We start from the raw sequence: 20,583 nt of genomic DNA on the forward strand, positions 1-20,583 counted from the left end.
TTGTTTTTAAGCAGCAACTCTTCCGGGTTCTTCCTGGTTCTCCACTTGTCTATCCTAATTAGAATACGCATGCTAGCTAGTTTTCAGGGGTGCTCTTTCTGGATTCGGGGGCCTGACGGGATATTTTTGGTCGCTATGCTCGGTAAACACTGCAGCAGACACCGTTGTCGTGCATGTGGAGGCGTGTGCGTGACGCAATGCGTGTTCCCTCTGCCTCCATCTCGCCGTCCTCCCGTCACGTCTGACCCGTGCGCCGGCCGCCGCCGCCGCCTCATTAGGCCCGGTTTATAATGGGCACCTCGCATGCTGCTGCTTGTCAGGTGATGCCCCCAGCTTCCTGTCTGATTTGGTGTGTTATGACCACTTCCTGTCGCTGATGGTTTGCTGCCTACCGCTGTATTTGTTCCTCTGACCGGGAACCGGTTCACCATCATAAACCCAGAATCTGACGACGGGCCCATTTCCGTCATTAAATGCTACCCGGTACCGGAAACGCTGTCATATGTGCTTATTATTACGGACTGTTTTCCCCTCATTGCTGACGTCACACTTTCTTTATTTGCAGGATTTAATGAGCTGATTTTAGGCACATTGTCATGTATAAAGCATTTTGCAGCTGTAGTTTGTCAGCTCTGGAAACTCGCCTCAGCTGCGTGCGGTTTGTGAGCGACTGAACATCTTTGAACTGTCCGCCACAGGGATTCGCCAGAAATCCACGCCAGCCTGTGCCGGGCTCCGAACCACAGCGTGGTCCAAAAACGCTTCATCAAACAAGACGAATCTCCCCAGGGTGGTCCTGCGTGAAAAGGAAGCCGTGCAACCCCCGGCAGCTCGACGGAACTGAGAGGACGCCTTCGGTGCAAGCCGCCTTTTCTAGCAGGTAATTGGACTTTCAGGGATGCGGTCGTTTCCTGCCTTGCCTAAATCAGCTTCCCTGTCTTTATCCCCAATGCTGATGGAAACTGGGTCTCTGTTACTCCTCGCGCCGCTTCTTTACTTTTACCTGCAAACATCGGTCGTTGCACCGCCACGAAAATGAAACCCTTTTTATTTTGCAATCTGGCAAAAGCTATTATGGATGAGCATAAGTTGCCTTTTCTTGTCGTTGAAATAGTCTTTGAACCAAAGATAAATACTGACTCGCTGTCCCTGACACGTTTAAAAGTAAGACGCAAAATGTAAAAAGATCTTTACGCTCTACTTTCCTATTGATCGATTCAAAGAGTCCCATTTCTCCTCAAGGACAGAATAAATGCATTGCCTGAGCTTTAATTGGGGAAAATGGGTCGGGGTGGGGGCGGGGGACAAAAGGAGGAATGTATTCAGAATAGGAATAAAGGGATAACGGGGCAAGAATTATCAAAACCTCGCTGGAAAGTAACCTTCCATGGCATTCCTCCTTCATTCAAACGGGTTTCTCTCGCCGAGCGATATGAAGTGCTCAAAGTGAAACCCTGAGTTTTGAGGTGCTCGGAGTCGTTGATCAAAGCCATCGCACGGAGAATCTGCCAGTCGCCGAGTCCTTTATAGGTTCCGTCTCCTGCTTTAGTCGGCTCCCGTCGCGTGCACGAAAAAGCATTCCTGTAACGCTCCATCAGAGCGCTCAATGGAGTCGGTGACTTTTCTTCTTCTTAAAACGCTCAATATGGGACGCCTCCTTTTCAAAGTGACGGTTTACACGTTTGTTTACAGACAGTAAGTCTACTCGGGTCTATTTAGAGTTTAAAAAAAAAAAAAAAAAAGAAGAATATCCTGATTTTTCTTTTCCTCATTAGCAGCAACATGATAAAGGGCGGCGTTACCGCGCTACAGCCAGCAGGCATTCCCTTTGAGATGACTCAAACACTCTGCGTTCATCCGGCCTGCAACACAACAGATTCTATTAAATACTCAACACTTGTACTTCTACCTTGGAGGGGTGTTTTCGCACACACACACACAAGCACGACGGTAAACTGGCACGGTGCCGGGGAATGGCCCATCCAGCCGGTGTAAGCGTCTGTGCCAGGTTAACCGTGCCTTTCAGCTGAGTCAGGGAGCGTCTCGGCAGTTTGCCCGACAGCTCTGACAGTCAACAGTTCGATATTTCACAGCCAATTTACCGCAACATGCCGGAAGTCTGCACGCCGCAGGAATTCAGAGATTACGCGTCCCAGGCTCTCTCTGGAAACCGTCCCGGCCTGCATCCGTGTTTGTGATTTGTGTTTTTCCCCCCTCCCAAATGGCATCAGCGCCAGCTAGCCTGGCATGCCGGTTCTCTTTGTTGTGTTATCCATAGACGTGGAATAATTAATGTCTGGCCAAACCTGCCCACGCTGCGCTCGTTGCAGGCAGGTCACCATTGAATTCATGTGTCACGTCGTTTGCAGCAAGTAGTCAAGAAAATGGGCGGCGTTGTTCCGGTGAGGTGTGAATTGAAATAAGTCATTATCGACTGGAAGCACGCTCCCGAGAGGCGGGAAAGTGGAGGCTTCAAAGGGACAGTTTATTTTGGCAATGCAGGCGCGGCGGGGGCGAATCGCTGGGAGGCCGGTCACGGCGAGCTGCTTAGGTAACGCAGACGACGCAACGGCGACCGCTTTGAATATTCAAGGTGCCCTGAGATGGCGAGGAATATACAGATGGAGTATTCCTCCTTGACTAAACACCGGATGTGTATGCAGGCGACGGCGAGAGAAACACTCGCGAGGGAGCGGTTTGATGGATGCAGCCGGCGAAGATGAAACGTGGCGTTACCGCAGATCAAACGGCTTCCTCGCCTGCTCTTTGTTGTGGCGGTCCCTTCGGGGTAAACCCTCATCGTCGAAAGGTCTTTAGTCTGGTATTAATGGGAAAGGAGATTTTCAATACATTCGGGAGACGGAGCCTTTATCCACAGTTAAGAGGTGCCTCAAAAGATCATATCTGATAGGAAACACATGAAACCATTTCAGACGGAGCTTAGCGTGAGCCCCGGAACCGGCGTGAGAGGTGTAAGAGCAGGGGGGGGGCAGGTTATTCTCTTCTTATCATGCGAAGCCAAAGCTCTCTCTGGCTAAGCGACCCCTCTTGGCATTTAAAGCGTATTTCTGCGATAACATCTTTGGTTTCATCCCCTCCCTCTGGCCTAGAGAGAGAATCCCCGAGCATCTCTAAATGTCACGTTAAGTGCTTCTCTTGTCCCCAAAAAAACGAGGTGTTGGCTGAATACAAAGAAGGCCCCGTGCTGGACGGCGGCCACGGCTCGAAGAGAGCCGGGTTTATTGCTTCTCCTCTTTCCTGCCCGCTCCCTAATCTGTTCAAACTGTCAAAACTAACATTCAGCCTCTAATAAGGCTGCCCGAAAACACTTTGCACTCGTTGTCCTATCTAAATTTAAGCGCCGCTACGTCAGGCTGCTTGGATGCTATTAAAAAACATAGTCGGTTTATCTAAAAGAAGCTCCGCAAGCGCCGCGCTAATTATGCTGTAACTTAACACTGAGAGGAGAATTTAATTAGCTCCTCCAGGTAGGAAATCAGGAGAGCAATGGTGTTGAAATTATGACTCCTTTAAATGCTAATGTCATAACAAGGTGCTATTTTCTCTGCCCCGGAGCGGCGACGCAGCGAGTGACACAGGAATTGGATTCCTACTTGTTAGTTTCCTGGTTCTATTTGCAGAATTTGTTCCCCAAAAAAAATGTAAAATCAACTACCGCTTCCTGTCCTTATGCTAAGCTACGCTAGAATCCAGGGATGATGGCAGACCTGTGCTAAAACAAGCTAGCACCCTGCAGCCAAAGCTCAGCTTTAATTTGAACTGGACTCTGTCGAGGATCTTCATCCGGTTGCCATGGAAACGGATTTTTCGGGCCTTATTTTGGACGAGCAGTGAGAGAGGACGCCGCTGGGAGGCCTTTCGCACTGTCTCGCAGCAAAGTTTTACACCCGAGAGCGCATTCATCATCCATCGCTCTCTCTTTAGAGTGCTCGGCTCCTCCGAAGGATTGGCTGCTGCCCCCCCCCGTGGGCCGGGGCCCCCTCGCTCGGTGGGAGGGACAAGAAAGAATCGGTGCAAAAAACCTCGCCATTTGTCTGCTATATATACTTCCTCTGATGACCTGCACAGCATTCATAGGGGACAATGAAAGGAGCAGGTGGGATGCTTCCCCCCCGCCCCCCCCCGCCACAGCATCTTTCATCTCCGCTTCCCACCAGGCTGATTCACCACTCGTGACCTCTGCCCCGGAATGGTTGGAAATAGACAACAAAGTGTCCGAGATGAAAAGCGGTGGGCAGTTAGTTGTCGGCGCAGGCCGGAGCTGATTTTATTTCTGTCTCTCAACAAGATTTTGATTGACTTAAACTGGACTGTTTGGCTGTAATTTCGTAGAAGCGGCGTTTGTTCCTCCCGGTGAGCAGCTGGCGGACGCCGCCTCGTGTTGTGAAGCCTGTCGGACTGCAGAAGTGCTGCTTAAATACCGCCCGTTCGCCACCTGGAGCCACCGCTACCTGTAGCGGGGAAAGATATACCGAGTTTCCTGGGAACGCAGGAGATGAAGTCATAAATCAAGCAGGGCTGTTCTTACTCATCTCAAGAGGTCCAGCTCCTCTTCCTCCACACAGCCTTCCTCCTTTTCGCTGCATGAGTAATGCAACGACGACGCAACGGCCCTACCTGTCTGCGGCGTGGGTTTTATGATCAGGCAAACATCGTAACTCTGGTCAGGAGTGAACGCAGAGGAGGAGAAATCATGGAAAGGCTGGGATTTGCCCCCCGCCTCCTGCAGATGCTCTCCAGCAGCACCTCCTCCTCGTCCTCCGCCGCCCGCTGCAGGAGAACGTCGGCAAAAATCACCGAATGAAGCCGGCGAATAAGAATGTTTCACCTTCAAACCTCTCGCTTTATGAAAGCTCGAATTGGGTGACAGAGGAAAAACTTCCGTCCTTCGCCACATCTCGATTTTAAGACAAGTTAAATTGTAAAAACTGAACTTTCATTTTAAAATGAAATCAGTTAATGAATTTAATTTGTATTAAATTTAATTCATGATGGGTTCAAAAAAAAAAAGCATCCAGCAATTTCCTATTCATGAAAAAAGGGGGGTGATATTTTTGAAATAAATACTCTGCCTTGAGCCTGTGTACTTTAATTTGAGTAAATATAGTAATGAAGTACTTTGACAACCGTGGGGTAATTCCGAAAGCGACCACAAGGGGGCCCCCGACCCACGGTCTCAAACTATTAGAAACGCCTGGAGGTGAGTGGATGAACGTTTCAGCCCACTCGGGGGGAGACACCGACTCCCTGGGTTTTATTTTGAAGGGACATACCGGAACTTCCGTTTTAGTCGTCTGTAGTTTTACTGCGGGTTTTTTTCTTTTTTTTTTTTTTTGTGCGCAGGGATTTGGGAATGTGGAGACCAGCTGCTACGTCACCCTCAAATCACCCGGGGTCCCGTCGACAGAAAACTTTTCTGTTTTAAAAAGGCTTTTAAAAGGCAGCCCCGCCATTCTCCCGGTGAGTTCTTTCAACGCCGTTTCATCGATTACCAACACGAGATTTTAAATTTATTAGCTTTGCTGATTTATGATGTAGTTTTATGCTGTTTAAAGCCGGTTTTCCCCAAAACACGTCGGGGGGGGGGGGGGGGGGGGGGGTGTCCGTTAGCTTCGTTAGCCGCGCGAGGAGACGCTATAACGGAGGCGTTATAACGGAGGCGTTATAAGACTCGTTGTTCGGAGTTCGGGGTCGCGGACGAGTCCCGGCAGGTCTGCCTTTGTTGTCTCCGTTTAGCAACCGGCTAACGAGCCTGTCCCGGCACGAAGTGGTCGTTTCGGTAACGCGATGCTAACTCAGGTGAAGCGTGTTGTTTTACTCTTTTGCTCCGCGGGGGGGCAACACTCGCTTATTGCCCCCCCCCCCCGCGGTGTTTTGACAACACTCCTCTCCCCAGGGAGACCGCTCGTTTCTGTCTCCATGGTTACGAGGCGGACGCGTTGAGCTCGAGCTGCCTGCAGAGAGAGAGAGAGAGAGAGAGAGAGAGAGGAGGGGGGGGGGCATCGATCCTTTATGACGGAACAGCCGACATCATCCCGAGATGGTAAGGAGAGCTCTGCGGAGGAGCCTTTGATCTCTCGCTCTCCTCCCGTGATTGGTTGATCTGTTTGTCCGTTCCAGCCGTTCCACGAGGGCGTCTACTACCCCTGTGACTCCCGCTCGTCCGCCGGGATCCCGTCCGTCCTGACTTCCCCGCTCAGCCGCCGCTCTGGAAGCGGCCTCTCCGTGCCGGCGCCGGGCATGACGCCGTCCGGCGGCGCCCCCCCCGCCTCCATTCCTCCCTTCAAGTTCCGCCCGCGGAGGGAGAGCGTGGACTGGCGGCGGATCAACTCGGTGGACGTCGAGCTGGTGATGAGCCAGCTGGACGTGGAGGCGCTGCAGGAGCACATCGGCGCCGTGACCTTCTGCAGCCTGGACGGCGAGCGGTGCCAGCGGTGCCAGAGCCCGGTGGACCGGACCCTGGTCAAGCTGCACCAGCTGGCCCAGCTCACGGTGGAGTGGCTCCTCTACTGCCAGGAGGTCCTCACCCTCCACCTGCACGCGGCGGAGGAGAGGCTGGCGGCGGCCGGCAGGGAGCGCGAGCAGCGGCTCGCTCAGCAGGAGGAGCAGGAGGAGCGGGCGAAGGCGATGGAGAGCGAGCTGAAGCAGAGGAGGAAGATCATTCGCTCCCAGCAGTCCCTGCTCACGCCGCGGCTCGGCGGCGGCCAGAAGGTACCGCTGAGGCGCTAAACGCTGGCCCTGGGGGGGGCGTGGATGTGATGAGCTTTGTTTTCAGACGCAGCAGATGGCGTCATCTGGTAGCAATTAATCTACTTACAATAGGGTGAGGAGCGGTAACCCCCCCGCCCCCCCCCACGCGCTCATTTGCACATTCTTATGCCGTGTTTTGTTCTCTTTTAGCCGTTGGAACCGGCTGATTTTTTTCCGATCGATCCAAATATTATCAGTCTCTTTCTCGCAGCGCCGGTTATTTATAGCACAAATCAAAAACCAGACGGCGTATCGCTGCCGCTGCTGCTGCACTGGACAAGCGGTTGCCAAGGCAACAGATATAGTGTGTCATGACAAAATGCGGTTGCTAGGTGCGCGCGAGACGCTCGGCTAACAGAGCCGGTTCAATAATTGATGGAGAGGACGTGTGTTTGTGGCGTTTGAGGCGCCTCCTCTTCTGAACCGCGCGGGATCAGTAGCAGGAGGTTTAACAATGCTACTATTACAGCTTATGAGAAGAGCTGCCGTGGCAACGGCAAGCGTTTACATTCCCTCCTAACCGCGCGCACAATTCTCCCGTTTGCTCAAAGGCCGAGCCGTGCTTCCTCCTTTGTAGAAGCGATGCCGTATTAAATGCGCTCTCTGAACTTTATTGCAGTGTCAGCGGTGCGATAAATCCTTCATGAACTCGGCCTTCCTCCAGAATCACATGCAGCGTCGCCACCCCGACGAGTACGAGCTCCGTAAGTCATGGAAATGTGTCCTGAACGAACGAACGTCTCACTGAGAGGAGGCTGGCGACAGTTTATCGGTGGCGTCTCGCAGCATCGTTCCGTTTCCTTCCAGAGCTTCGTTCCGACACGGAGAAGAAATCTCAGATCGAAAGCCTCAGAGTGGAAATCGGCGGCCTGAAGGAGCAGATCGCGCGGCTGCAGCAGGAGCTGCAAGGCAAAGCCGCTCAGGCAGGACGACCAGAACCGCAAAATAACAGAGTCCAAATGTCTCAGCCTCTGAGCGTTTCGTTTCTGCTGCGTCCAGGAAAAGGAGCAGCAGTCTCTGCAGAAAGACCTGCTGAGGGAGCTGGAGCGATTTAAGGCCGAGGAGACGGCGCGCATGGACAGAAAAATAGAAGACAGCAGGGACGGCATGCGCAGAGAGATGGAGTATCTGTACACTCGAAACATTCAGGCTGTGAATGTAAGGAGAGGACGCTTTTACTGTCCTCTGTCGACCTTATTTTATTATTATCTTTTTTGTCCGCGTGCTTTTGACTGTTTCACGTTGTTTTTTTCTCTCGCAGGAAGCGAATCAGAATCAAACCGCAAAGTACGAGAAGCCGGCCGGCCCCGAGAGAGACGTCGACAACTACAAAGAGATGCAGCTACAGATGAGGAAGCAGGTCAGGGTGGGGTCAGGGTGGGGTTGGGGTCGCCCCGGGCGACGAGAGATCGTTTCAAAGCACAAGTTGATTCATTTATTTTGACTACTAGGATAAAAAGTGGGAATCCAAGCTGCAGGACTCGAAGGCTGAACACCAGGCTGAAAAGAATCAGGTAGCGTTTCGTCGCCGCGGTTACTGGAGCATCTGCAGGTGAAACACTTAACAAGACTCACCCCCCCAGCTGCTGAACGAGATGAGCAGGGTGAAGTCGGTCTCGTCCGAATACCAGGAGCGCAATCTGAGGCTGCAGAGGGAGATCGAGAGACATCTGCAGGAGAAGGAGCAAACCGTCAGGGAGCAGCGGGAGCAGCGGGAGAAACGGGAGCAGCGTGAGAAACGGGAGCAGAGGGAGAAACGGGAGCAGAGGGAGCAGAGGGAGAAACGGGAGCAGCGGGAGCAGGTTAGCGCTCGTCCTCGCTCGCAGCCCGGCGTGATTCCGTGGCGAGAGGAAGTGAGATTCAGAGGCAGCGCTTGTTCAGGATATCCTGTATTTCCCGCCCGGGTTCAGATTATGTTTTATGAGACACGAAGACGACCGTCCTGATGACGGTATTTCATTTGCTTGTACATCTCATCTAAAGTTGCATTCAGAAAATAAACTTAGGATGTAGCTGCACGCTTCTTGTCGGCTGCTAAACACTTAGCCGCTTTTTAAATCTCCCGTTTGCGGTTTGCACACACGGCAGGAAACCGATCCGGCTCTGATAGAGCTGGACGACGGTCGTCCCGGTAACGCGCGACCGTGGGAAATGACGTGTTATTATTTCTTCCACTCACAGATGAGGGACATTTCTCCCAATCCGCCCTCTAAAGTCGTGGAAGTGCCAGGTATCGTTCACGTTCTCTTACCCTTTCATTTTATAAATCATCGATCTGCAGGAAACCGCATGGAGGCCTCGTGTTCTCCCTTTTTCAGTCGTCGTCGGCGCACCGGTTCTGGAGCCCAAACCGAAGAGAGTGCTTCTGGGTAAGTTCGCCGAAGCCCGGCCGTCGCTTCCCGACAGGCTGAGCATGCGCTTTCGTGCGTGACGGGATCGACCTGTGAGCGATTCCTCCAGCGAAGCAGCGCTTTGATGTATCTGACGACCTCGTCTGCTGTCTGGTGCCGTCCAATTAGACGAGCCGGCGTGCGCTCTTAAGCTGGATCCTATACAGGAGCTGTCGGAAGAGGAGAAAGGTAAAAAAAGAAAAGGGGTCAGCTGCATGCCGTCTGCATGGATGCACCGGTCAGCGTGCGTGCAGGCGTGGAGGCGGCGTTCTGGAGAGCAAGCCCGTCTGTGATGTTCTGTGATGTTCTGCGATGTTCTGCGATGTTCTGCGATGCCCCTCCCACACATCCCGTTGCCTTGCTTCTGTTCAGCGCTTCTCCTCTTCTGCCCGCCTCGCTGCCGTCTAGTCCCGACCGGCTGTAGGCATGGAGTTCGCTGTGGAAGAGTGCATGAACATGGTGCTTTATAGCTAACAATCATAGCGACGCTAATAACGATAGATAATCATTCAAACAGACTCCAGCCTCTCCGAGAGGAGGGCGGCGGAGAAGGAGCAGAGAGCGGCTCCGAACGCCCTGAGGGACTCCAACATCAAGAAGGACCTGAGGCCGGATATCGAGCAGGCTGTCGTCGTGAGGATGGAGAGCCTGGGGGTCAAGCCTGTACGCTAGCAATGCATTAGGGTTCAGGACGCCCCAACAGGGACGTCCCTAAATACACTGCCCCCCCCCCCCCCGCCCCCGCCCTCCTCTCAGGATCAGGGCGGTCTGAAGACCAAACGGCTCTCCTCCATCCTGGCTGAGATGCATTCGAGGCGTCAGGACTTCGCAAAGGGGGCGGCCGACTACGCGAACCACCGGGAGCAGATCGTCAGCGCCGCGGAGCAGAAGCTGGACCGCCGGCGGGGAGGCAGCGGCCGTCCTCCCGAGACGCAGGCCACGCCGAGACGACCAGCTCAGGGTGAGTCGGCGAACGCCCCCCCCCGAAGCACCGGCACGGACTCGGTGCTGAATCGGCTCGGTGTCTGTCTGAAGGGTCGCACCTCCGGCCCAGGTCCAGCAGCCTGCCCTCCAGGGCGACCCAGGTGAAGTCCAGACCTGCAGCCAAACAGCCCAAGACCCCCCAACCGGCGCCGAGGACCAGGACGCCCACCCAGCCCAAGACGTCCACGCCCAGCACAGCGGGGAGGAACGTTTCCTACAAGTAAATAACAACTGAGCCTAAAATCGTCATGGATGCTGTAACCACGGCGATAAGAGAAACAGAGAAATGTCCATCGATCTTATTCCGCGTAGCCTAAAGTTGAACGATGAGTAAAAAGCTGTCCTGGTTCTTCAGGACTCCTCCTTTCAGTTCGGATGAGGACTCTGAGGAACCGATGAACACGGACGCCGCCCAGCAGCCCAGAACTCGCCAGCGGGGGTCGCCTCAGTGGGAACAGCCCCGGGCGGCGCACAGGGCCAGTCCGGACAGACGGCCCGTAGCCACGCAGTCCTTCTCCTCTGTCCGCCAGCAGGCCGCCGCCGCCAGGACGCAGAGCGACGAAGACGAGGACAAGTGGTCAGACGACAGCGAGGTGGAGGAGATCTTTCCAACGCAGCTCCAGAGATACAAAGACCAGAACGGCAACGTGGACAAGAGGAGGCTTGGCGACGGTAAGTTTCGCTGCCTCCAAACAAACATCGATTACAATACGTTGAGCAGGTCGGGGGCCCAAAGCCGGAGTGGGGCGTGGGTTAGATTAAATGCGATGAAGGTGTCTGTTTTAACCCAGTTACGTCGTCGTCATCGTATTTTATCTGCACACACAAAAAAATGAAATTACACAAAGTCATTTTTGGGTTTTATTTTAATATTTCATAGGGAACAAAGTCAACGAGTTGGCCAGAAGTGTGGAGAGGCAGCTTGCAGGCAGGGCGGTAAAGAAACCACCAGGGGGCGTCAGCGTACTACCAGAGAGGAACGATGACGTTCAGGAACTCACGGTGAGACCTGCTCTGTGTCGCGCTGGCAGCTTGTTTGATCTTATCGTGGGCTAGAAACGAGTCGAACCCGGTCTCTGTTGGCGCTGGCAGTGCACAGATCTGGAGGAGAGCAGCGAGTGGATGGTCTCCTCCTTAGAGGAGGTGCCTAAACCAGCTCGGCCCACTGGACCACTGAGGAAGAGCCTGGAGTCGTCCAGCACCAGCGTCTGGGGGAGCTCCGCGGGGAAGGGTCCGAAAACAGCCGGTACAGGAAGCACCCTGAAGAGCACTCTGTGCTCCCTCAGTGACTTCAGCGACTCCGAGGACGCTAGCAGTACACACTAATGCTGGACAGACAGTATTTACATCGTTATTCTCAAAGTCGTGCTCTAATCTTAGATCAGCGAGATTATGACGGTCTCACTTTGTGCCTTGTGCCAAATCTTTGCTTATCTTTTAGGTTTTTCATAGATTAGAAGAGATTGGGGGTGCAACGTGTTGCTGTTAAAGCCAGCAGGCGTCCCCAATAGCGTGTTATGCCATAAAACCTCAATATTACATTGTAGGATGAAGAACTGTGATTACAGTAGACATTGTATGTAGCTTGTGTAAAGTTTTGTACTGCAGTTTTTCTAAAACCTTTGCATTAAAGGGATTTTTTTATATAAATATTTATACACACAATAAAACATTTCTTTGTGAATCAAGGAGTTGAAAATTGTTTGTTTGTGTGTTTCTCTCACCTCCAATAGCATGAAAGTTACTGTAGGTGAATAAATCACTCCGAATTGTCTTTGGGATGAACCGCAACCTAATCCTGGGATCTGATTGGCCATCCAATTATTCTAAAATATGATTGGCTTTTTAACCAATCAGAGGCGGGACACAGAATCACGTCACGAAGCTCACTTTGAACTAAGGTGTAATTCACTCTTAAACCAGAGTGGCAGTAATGAGCCAGAATGGTGTCTGGCCGGCAGAAAACGCAAACGAGTTAGGCAAGCGGAAATGACGTAGCACGGTTTCTAATTCGGAAGCGGGTTGTTTTGAAGTCTGACGTCTTCCAGCCAGCTGTTGCGCGGAAATATTTCGCTTCTTGTCGTACTTAAGAGACGTAAGTACACGTCTTGACACACACACACACACAACGCTGGTGGTTAAATATTTTAACTAATAAGTTAAAAGTTTGTCTGTTTTTATTTTGTGCTCAGGTGTTTAGCAGCTGTGTTTGTTAGCTGATTAGCGGTTGTTATGCTAACGCTAGCTAGCATAACATCTTGTGTCGCATTAACCCCTGGTGGTTTGAAGAGTCTTACAAACCTCTAATATACATATAATGTCCCGAATATGTGATGTTATACATGCAATATACTCTATAATTGTACTGTCGGTACAAATATATAAAAGTAAACATGGAGGTTCACCTGTTTCCATGCACGCTGTACATAATGTACCATTATAATACACCCCATTTTATTTTACAAGCATTCTTCTCTGTGCTACCTTCATCTCGTCTGTATAAGTTGCTAGATAATTGTGCGATTGGGAAATAAATATGTTATAACTTTAAATAAATATGTTATATATTAAAATGGATGAAAGAAAGTCTAAACAAATTAGGTCCATCCATCATATGCAAGAAAAATAATTAAGAAATAAAACAGTATATTTTAATATAATTTGAGAAGATTATTTTTTTATTATTATAGCTATTGTTTGAAAACTATTAGAAGCTAGAAGTTTGTTTTCTGTGACTAATACTTCTGGGGGAAGATTGGACATTTGATGAACGGATGTGTTGAGATAAACTGTAAAATAACTTTAATTAAACAAGTTTGTCTTCAAATACAAAGACATTGAAGAGAGTTGAGTGTGATGGATTTTGAATGAGAATGTGTTGCTGCAGATTAAAAAAATGACTTTTAAAGAAAACAAATTGTTTCTCAAATTGCAAGCCAGTTTCTTTAGATTCACGTTCTCAGCGAAGAGTTTGGCCCTGGTTCAGACAAAACTGTCCCTGCCGAAGGTCCGACCGGTCCGTGTTGTTGTGCTGGATGTTCCTCTGGATGTTCCTCTGGTTGTTGCTCTGGTTGTTGCTCTGGTTGTTGCTCTTGTTGTTGCTCTGGTTGCCCGGCTTTTCCTGCCTTCATAGAAAAGAGGTGGCACCAGAGTCACCCTGGATGACGTAGCCGGCAGCATGTAGGTCCGTCGGGTTCGGGCTGAGGCGTAAGAGTGTGGTCTCCGCGGCCCTTTTGAAGAACTATCGACACATTTGGACATAGATGTCAAAGTACTTTGTTTTTTTTAACTGCATTTGGTCATACATATAGTTTAAAGAATATTTTCTATTTACCCTGATGGAATTCCTTCTTTTCCGGAGAAGTAAGTCATCACCGCCGCTCCAGAGAGGAGGAGGATGGAGCCTCCCCAGCCCACAAAAACTGCGGCTCCAAGTTCAAACCTACATTAACAGTATTGAGATTACATTATCTGTTCTTCTATTTCTTATCTTATGAAACATGCCAAATTCATAATCATGGTTAAGAAGTACTCACTTCTGTGCCCTAAAAGTTGGATCCAAGAATTCTGATACGACTCTGCTGGCCCACCAGGTGTAAGTGATCATCCCACAGGATCCTAAGAGAAAGGAAACCTCGCAATAAGCATCGTAACGTAGCTTCCGCACACGATCAGTGGGCTAGAATTCATGTTTTTACCTGAAACTAGGTAGGTTATACCAGCTGCAAAGGTCACCCTGGCATTAGCGATCTCTGATCCACCTATTTTTGTGCATTTCATCCCTATGAGGGTGAGGACGCCTCCGAAGAAGCCAGTGATGACGGCGCAGACGGCGAGCGCTCTGCAGGCGTGTAGGAAGACTGGAGGACAACAAGCGAAATGCAGCAAATCCTCAAACATCTTTAAAATGTAAGTTGAGACCCGATTAGAACGTTAGAAATGTTCCCAGTGTCTCCTACCAGGCAGGGCCAGCATGGAGGGGTAATCCTTGCAGTCCGACACCCCCGTTGTGTCTGAAATGCAATCCCTCCACAGGTTGGAATAGTAGTTGGAGGTGGTCAGAACGATACTGCCCACCTCCGAGAAGGTCCAGTACTCCGTAGGAAGAGTGGAACACACCAGGATCCAGCCACACAGGCAGGATACAAAGCAGCCAATCTCCATGTACATCACCAAAGTCCTGTACTTCATGGCGAGTGCGGTTCCCCGAGCTCCAGTCAAAAACAAAAATCTGATTTTAAATCTAAATAATAACGTCCAAGTAGGAGAAGCTTCTCCCTTCGGGAAACTAAGCTGCACTCCCTTCCTGCCGTTGCTGATGTTTGGTTTGTCTCAGCTTATCTTTGTGATGGTTTTGCCCAGTAAGCATCCGTCATTTTCCCAGCAGTCGGGGCAGAACTGGCGAAGGATTACGTCTCGCTGGAACATGACTCCGTGTTTTGTTTGGCCAAAATGCAGAACTCCAATGACGGTATTCCAAATGGGATTGTTTGGTCCGTTCCAACAAAACCCATTTAACTGATAGTCATAGTTTTGCGTTTTTGTCCCCTTAATGCGTCTTTTTCTTCTTCACTGATGAAAGGAACCGTGGGATGTCTGCTGGAGACAGAGAGAGAGAGAGAGAGAGAGAGAGAGAGAGAGAGAGAGAGAGAGGGAGAGAGAGAGAGAGAGAGAGAGAGCCGTATACAGTCAGAAAGAACAGGACGTTTCCCAACGTGGGAGATTAGAGGGAATTATTCAGTGGAAAATCCTGTTCATATCTGACGAGACAACATTTGCTTTTAATCATATTCATCAATGAATGAGGGTGATTCTGGGGGGGGGGGGGGGTAACATGTTACCCGAGTTTTGATGGATCTGCTTTGCTGTGTAAAACTGCGGCTACCGCCCTGTTTGTGTATAAACAGTACGCAGCCACGTCTGACACGCCTGCATGAGGGAGAGCCGAGGACACACGGGAACGACCTGGACAGTAGTTTAGTAGTGATGAGGATAAAGTCCACGCGGCTGTTTCTCCACATCTTCTTACTGCGGTCGCTCGTGTCGGTTTAAATAACAAAGCAGACTCTGAGACCTGATTGGCTTGGAGGAGTTTTGATTGACTAAAGAAGGCAGAAATGATTTGTTGTTGCATCTGGCGAGAGAACCGTAATCGATAAACAAATGACATGCAGTCTGAAAGGTATTTCTTTATTAATAAATGACATCATGCATTCATTTTCACATCAGTGTTCACTTTTTATTCAGATGTAGGCGTTTTTGACGAACGGCGTCGTCTCACTCCTCGAACCTCCGGACAACGGCGTCGCTGTCCGGCTGCTCCGTCCGCTCCCACCGCTCCGCAAATCAGACGCTGTTGAAACGCTGGACCTCGACGAGAGGCCGGACTCCGACCCCGACCCCGACCCTGACCCTGACCCCGCGGACCTGGCGCTTCGACCGGACTTCGATGACCGCCCCGACCTCGCCGTGCGGTCCGATCTGGAGGAAATGCCAGACACTTCTGAGCGATCCGACTTGGATGACAGTTCAGAAATGGACGACACTTTGGTCTTCGACGTGATCCCGGACACCGTGGACAGAGCCGTGGTGGATTTGTTTTGCTCGGGATCCGGTTGCGGCTGGATGTTGATTATCCTGGAGACAGAAACGTTGTTTTATTGACGGATGTGGTCAAATATGAGGATTCTGTTTTGGGCATTTTTAAATCTTCCTTTATAAAGTCGGCATGGCATTGATCCTGCGCTCACATCTCCTCTCCCCCACAGAGCGGCTTGCACACCGACCACAGATAGAAGAAACCGCCGGCGACGTGGAAACCAGAGCCGACCCAGCCGAGGAACAGAGGGGTGCCGAGGTCAAACCTGGTCGGTGTCCATGAGAGAAACACTTCAAGGTTTGTTTTTTTTCTGATGAACTAGTTTACATTTTAGGGTGTCGACTTACTTCAGGCCGTCAAATTCAGGGTCAAAGTATTCCACTGAGACGTACTCTGCATAAACGGCGTAGCCACACGTGGACAGCAAACCTGCAGCGAGAGAAGGAAGGAATGCACGCACAGAAATCATAGATATCCACCAGGATGATGGACTGGATGATCCCACTGAATTGTTAAAGGTCGGATCTCTTACGAAAATATCGCAGTAAAAACTCTACGTTACCTGCGACGATGTGACACCAGCCGCCGGCGTAGATCTTCTTGTATTTTGAGCGGCCTTTGCCCCCGATGAAGGTGCACTCCATCCCCAGCAGGCTGAGCACAAACCCCAGCATGCCCAGGGAAAGAGCCGACATCAGCAGGCCTCGCACTATCTGGATCGAGCCTGTAGCCACTCGGCTAGTCGTTAACAAGCCCAGAACGCACTAGTGAGACACTGCTGAGTGGAAAATGCGTCACCTACCCTCCACGGACCAGAGCACTGGGTAGTCGTAGCAGTTGGAGACGGCGGTCGAGTCTGTGAAACAGGATCTCCACAGGCTGGACCAGTACCAGGCCACCTTGATGATGGAGGAGCCGGCCATGCCCCCGATGGAGGAGATCTTCCAGCCCTCCATGGCCATGGTGCAGGCCACGAAGATCCACCCAAGAACTGTCATCAGGAAGCCCCAGATCTGGACCACACGGATCTTCATCTTGGGCTTACGAGCTGATCCGCCGAGCTTTTTTTTTTTGTGTTTGTTTGAACGCGACTCCAAATCCACAATTATTTTACTCCCTCACGCATCCGAAAGATGGTTTTCCTTCTTGAAGACAAACGATGTGGCCTCCAATTCGGCCGCCCTCCTCAGAAAAAGAGGACGAGAGCGCGGTCGGGAGGATGTGCTTTCGTAAATATGGGTGAGAGACGACGTTCACTCGGGTTCCCATGACCGGAATCTGGACACGGACTGCTCGCCTAAGCGTTTATCTCAAATTACTGCAAGCCTCTCCTGCAGCGACGCTCCCCGAAATAAAGATGGGCTTATTTTAACGTTAGTCCACAGCCCATAATAACGTCTTTGTGCAGTTACAACTAGCGTTAAATCTGACTTAAGGAGAGTGGGGGGGGGGGGGGGGGGGCGATGAAGGGTCCGTGTGGATGTGAGAGCTCCTCTTTGTCTCTCAGTGCTCTCAGTCCCTGAACAATAATTATTAATAAGAGCGAGTTATTGGGAAAGACGGTGTGTAATTGGCATGAAACCACTAAAGTGCAGCAAAGAACAAAGGAACGTTTGTGTGAGATGAGCTTATCGCGTCTACGTAATCGCGTGATGACCGTGTAATTCAAAAACATATTTTAAACACTTTATAATGTGAGGTTTTATCTATTAAATGTGCGTTTATGCTGCTCTCTGGTGGCGCCGTTGCAGGAACGGGTGAAGGGAAATGGCTTCGTCTGCTGCGGAGACCTTTCATCAAATCAAGTACGTAGATCAGTGTTCAACTTCTGAATAAATTAAACCAAACACTCACATTATCTTAGTTTTTATTCAATCATTGCTTTAAATATTGATGTTTAAATGGCGTTTTGTATAATCTATGAGGACCTGACAGGAAAAGCATGTTGAAGGTGAGCAGGGTTTGTGCCAAATCAAATTTCCTGCCCTAAAAGAAAAGCGAGCTCGTCTTTTACGTAACAGCCATTGACAGAAATGACACAAAAAAAAAAATGGCTGAACCCTCGCGCCTTAGATGTAATTATACCTATAAATTCACATTAGTCACACATTTTTCAATAAACCCAACAATCAAGTCATTAAAGTGCAATCTCACACGTAGGCGTTTCTCCCGAACTGTCTCGGAGACGCTCCCGGCTCCTTGCGGAGGCCGTGGGACGTCTTGCTGTGCTTGCTGCGCGACGTCCCACTGCAGGAATATGCAGCTCTGCAAAGGGAAAAGAAAGTCATTGGCTAAAACAAAAGAGAAAATCAGGAAGACGTGATATCCAAACCGATCCACAACCAGATACTGCTAAATATTTATTTTCTTCTGCGTATTCCGATGAGATTTCTCTCATAGTAGGACAGACTGAACGAGGATAATTACCAGTCCTCATTCAAGGTGACTTTCATGTCAAAAAGGTCCTTATTATTCGACTGCAACAAAGGAGACATTCAGCCGTCGGCAGAGTTTATGAGACAAGCTGCTGAGAGAGGTTTAACAAGGTTTCCTCGATTGCAGTTAAAGTAATTACTTTAATTGCCTGATTAAGTTGCAGTTTCGTGTGTTCTCAAATCAGATTTCCTCAGTCTTCGTCGCCGATGACGGACGTGGGATCACGTCGTCAGGGAAAAACGCTGCAGCTTGCCTGACGGTGAAGCCTTCAGTCAACGAGAGGCAGAAGATGAGACCTCCGAGCAGACACAGGGCCGATCCAGCCCAGCCGATGAAGAGAGCTGCCCCCAACTCAAACCTCAAGGGGTGAAATAAAACAAAAACGGACCATAATATGATCTGCTGTTGAACGAATCTCTCCTTACAACTCGAATGCTTACTTCTGAGCAACAAAGAACGGGTCAAAGAAGTCCGTTGTGATCCTGTGAGCGTATATGGAACACGCAGTCATGGAGCAGAGGCCTGCAGGGGACAATCGAAGAAAGAGGACGGCTTCAAATCAGACGGAAACGCTCCACCGCTCCTAAATAACAAACGTGGAGACAAAGCGACGTGGATTTTACCGGTGAGAATGAAGTGGAAGCCCGAGAGGACGGTCAGACGGGCCTTGGTGGTCTCCGAGCCTCCTATTTTGGTGCACTTCATGCCTATCAAGGCGAGGACGGCCCCAAAGAAACCCAGACACACCGACGTGATCATGAGACCCCGACACACCTGAATGTAGGCTTCAGGGTCAGGGGTGCAGAGGAAGGTCGATAATTAAAAGTCCCCAACTTTGGCTTTGTGATCTTTCAAAAATCAAGCGAGACGCACTCACCGTCGAGCGCTAGCATCGAAGGGAAGTCCTTGCAGTTTGAGACGCCGGTGGAATCCGTCACGCACGTTTTCCAAAGGTTGGACCAGAATGTCGCCGTGGTGATGACCGTCCCGTCCACAGAGGACACCTTCCAGTAGTCCGTAGGCAGGGTGGAGGACACCAGGATCCAGCCTGAGCTGGCCAGGAGGAAGCCAACGATCTCCGTTGCCATGTTGCCCATTCTTTCCCGTGGCGTGGAGATCCAGGGCTGGGACAGGAGTGAGCTCTTCGACTCGGGGGGACGGGGGGGGGGGGGACGTGGGAGGATCGGTCCAGGTGAGTCGATGCGTTGCTTCTCCTTTGCCTTTTTCAGGCAGGCATGTGTACCTGATAACTAATACTTTTAAATGCACAACCGACTTGTGTATTATGTGTGTGTGTGTGTGTGTGGGGGGGGGGGGGGGGAGTGTGCTGTGGTCGTCACTCCACACTTTGCGCAGGAGGAGGAAGTCTTTAATTGAAAGGACCTGACAGCAAAGCAACAAAAGATTAGGACTGGAGATGGAGCAGATCTGAAATGTGGATTGACATCAGTGGGCCTTTTCCAGGTCCCGATTCTAGCAGCAGCGTGAAACAAAGGGTACAAGTCGATGCTTTTAGGCTGGTTTCATAGCATATCTACGTCGAGTGGGGGAAATAGAGACGACTTGGCAGATACCCGTGAAACTTTGGGGCGTCTGCCTCGAACGTAGATCTCAAATTCTGGTTGAATAAAAAAAAAAAGGGTGCCATGTACCGGGTTTCTTTATGTCATGGCATCATTAGCCGAGACGCTAGCTCGTACAGACGTCCTGTGCGGTTTGCCTCAAATCCTGAGGGGGGGGCTGTCGAGCAACTATTACTAAATCACATGAGCCTGAGGGCCTCTGCTCTTAAACGTGGAGGCAGAGAGCTGAACGGACGGCGGCTCAAAATGCGGTGCGAAGGTGCTGATAGTTCTCGTTGCCTCGATCCCGAGGTAGCCGAGGCCTCTTGGGGGCGCTTCCCCCCGGCGGCGGTCTCTTAGCAGCCCCGGACCGGGCTCTCCCCTGGAAGCCCCGAAGCGGCTGGAACAAGTTGTTGTCGTGTTAATCCTGCTGCTCACGTCCCGGCATGAGCTTATCCACCAATGGTCTCGTCTTTCCTGGTGACGAACCGCCATTGACAACGACCATGTGTGTCAGTTCAGCAGGAAGAAAGCGATCAATGTCGGGAATTAATGGGAAACAGAGAGTAGCAAAGAACTAGTTTGAGCCACGTGTGGGGGTCGGGTGTGAAAGGCCCACGATTACCGATTAAAAGCGCCGAACGAGAGCTTTTCAAGTAGATCGGACTAATCCTACCAGCAAGTACAAGGAGGCCTCTCTGTTCTCTGGCAGCAACACCGGTCGGGACAAAGAGGGGAAATGTAGTTCATTAAGGCTAGCAGAAAGGTGCTAACCTCTAAAAACCCACGGCCTCAACAGCTGATTCTGATAAAACATGTAGAAAAATCATCCGGGACCGAC

The 20,583-nt window shown here is 50.8% G+C and overlaps 4 protein-coding genes and 1 long non-coding RNA gene across 5 annotated transcripts; 2 read left to right on the top strand and 3 right to left on the bottom strand.

Annotated features, from left to right (window-relative positions):
- Positions 1-5,984: 5,984 nt before the first annotated feature.
- dzip1 (DAZ interacting zinc finger protein 1) lies at positions 5,985-11,845 on the top strand. Its single transcript, XM_068756432.1, has 17 exons — positions 5,985-6,064; positions 6,142-6,732; positions 7,391-7,475; positions 7,579-7,694; positions 7,771-7,929; positions 8,033-8,131; positions 8,223-8,285; positions 8,355-8,484; positions 8,954-9,001; positions 9,090-9,140; positions 9,291-9,350; positions 9,679-9,824; positions 9,918-10,122; positions 10,197-10,365; positions 10,501-10,817; positions 11,026-11,147; positions 11,238-11,845. The coding sequence occupies exons 1-17, from the start codon at positions 6,062-6,064 to the stop codon at positions 11,469-11,471; spliced, it is 2,598 nt and encodes an 865-aa protein (XP_068612533.1). The 5' UTR covers positions 5,985-6,061; the 3' UTR covers positions 11,472-11,845.
- Positions 11,846-13,127: 1,282 nt separating this feature from the next.
- cldn10d (claudin 10d) lies at positions 13,128-14,336 on the bottom strand. Its single transcript, XM_068756434.1, has 6 exons — positions 14,105-14,336; positions 13,844-14,005; positions 13,682-13,763; positions 13,480-13,587; positions 13,247-13,386; positions 13,128-13,171 (listed from the first exon to the last, which is right to left on the bottom strand). Exons 1-6 carry the CDS (start codon positions 14,334-14,336, stop codon positions 13,128-13,130), a joined length of 768 nt encoding a protein of 255 aa, XP_068612535.1.
- LOC137911888 (uncharacterized) lies at positions 13,930-19,004 on the top strand. The gene is made up of 4 exons (XR_011106151.1): positions 13,930-14,054; positions 15,914-16,041; positions 17,496-17,549; positions 18,365-19,004. It is a non-coding gene; the product is annotated as an uncharacterized lncRNA (long non-coding RNA).
- Positions 15,355-16,797, bottom strand: cldn10e (claudin 10e). The gene is made up of 5 exons (XM_068756433.1): positions 16,547-16,797; positions 16,307-16,468; positions 16,092-16,173; positions 15,896-16,009; positions 15,355-15,782 (listed from the first exon to the last, which is right to left on the bottom strand). Exons 1-5 carry the CDS (start codon positions 16,776-16,778, stop codon positions 15,389-15,391), a joined length of 984 nt encoding a protein of 327 aa, XP_068612534.1. The 5' UTR covers positions 16,779-16,797; the 3' UTR covers positions 15,355-15,388.
- Positions 17,895-19,277, bottom strand: cldn10a (claudin 10a). Its single transcript, XM_068756436.1, has 5 exons — positions 19,058-19,277; positions 18,804-18,965; positions 18,621-18,702; positions 18,434-18,538; positions 17,895-18,009 (listed from the first exon to the last, which is right to left on the bottom strand). The coding sequence occupies exons 1-5, from the start codon at positions 19,275-19,277 to the stop codon at positions 17,895-17,897; spliced, it is 684 nt and encodes a 227-aa protein (XP_068612537.1).
- Positions 19,278-20,583: the final 1,306 nt, after the last annotated feature.

Source organism: Brachionichthys hirsutus, chromosome 24, assembly GCF_040956055.1.
Source record: "Brachionichthys hirsutus isolate HB-005 chromosome 24, CSIRO-AGI_Bhir_v1, whole genome shotgun sequence".
Lineage (NCBI taxonomy): Eukaryota > Metazoa > Chordata > Actinopteri > Lophiiformes > Brachionichthyidae > Brachionichthys > Brachionichthys hirsutus.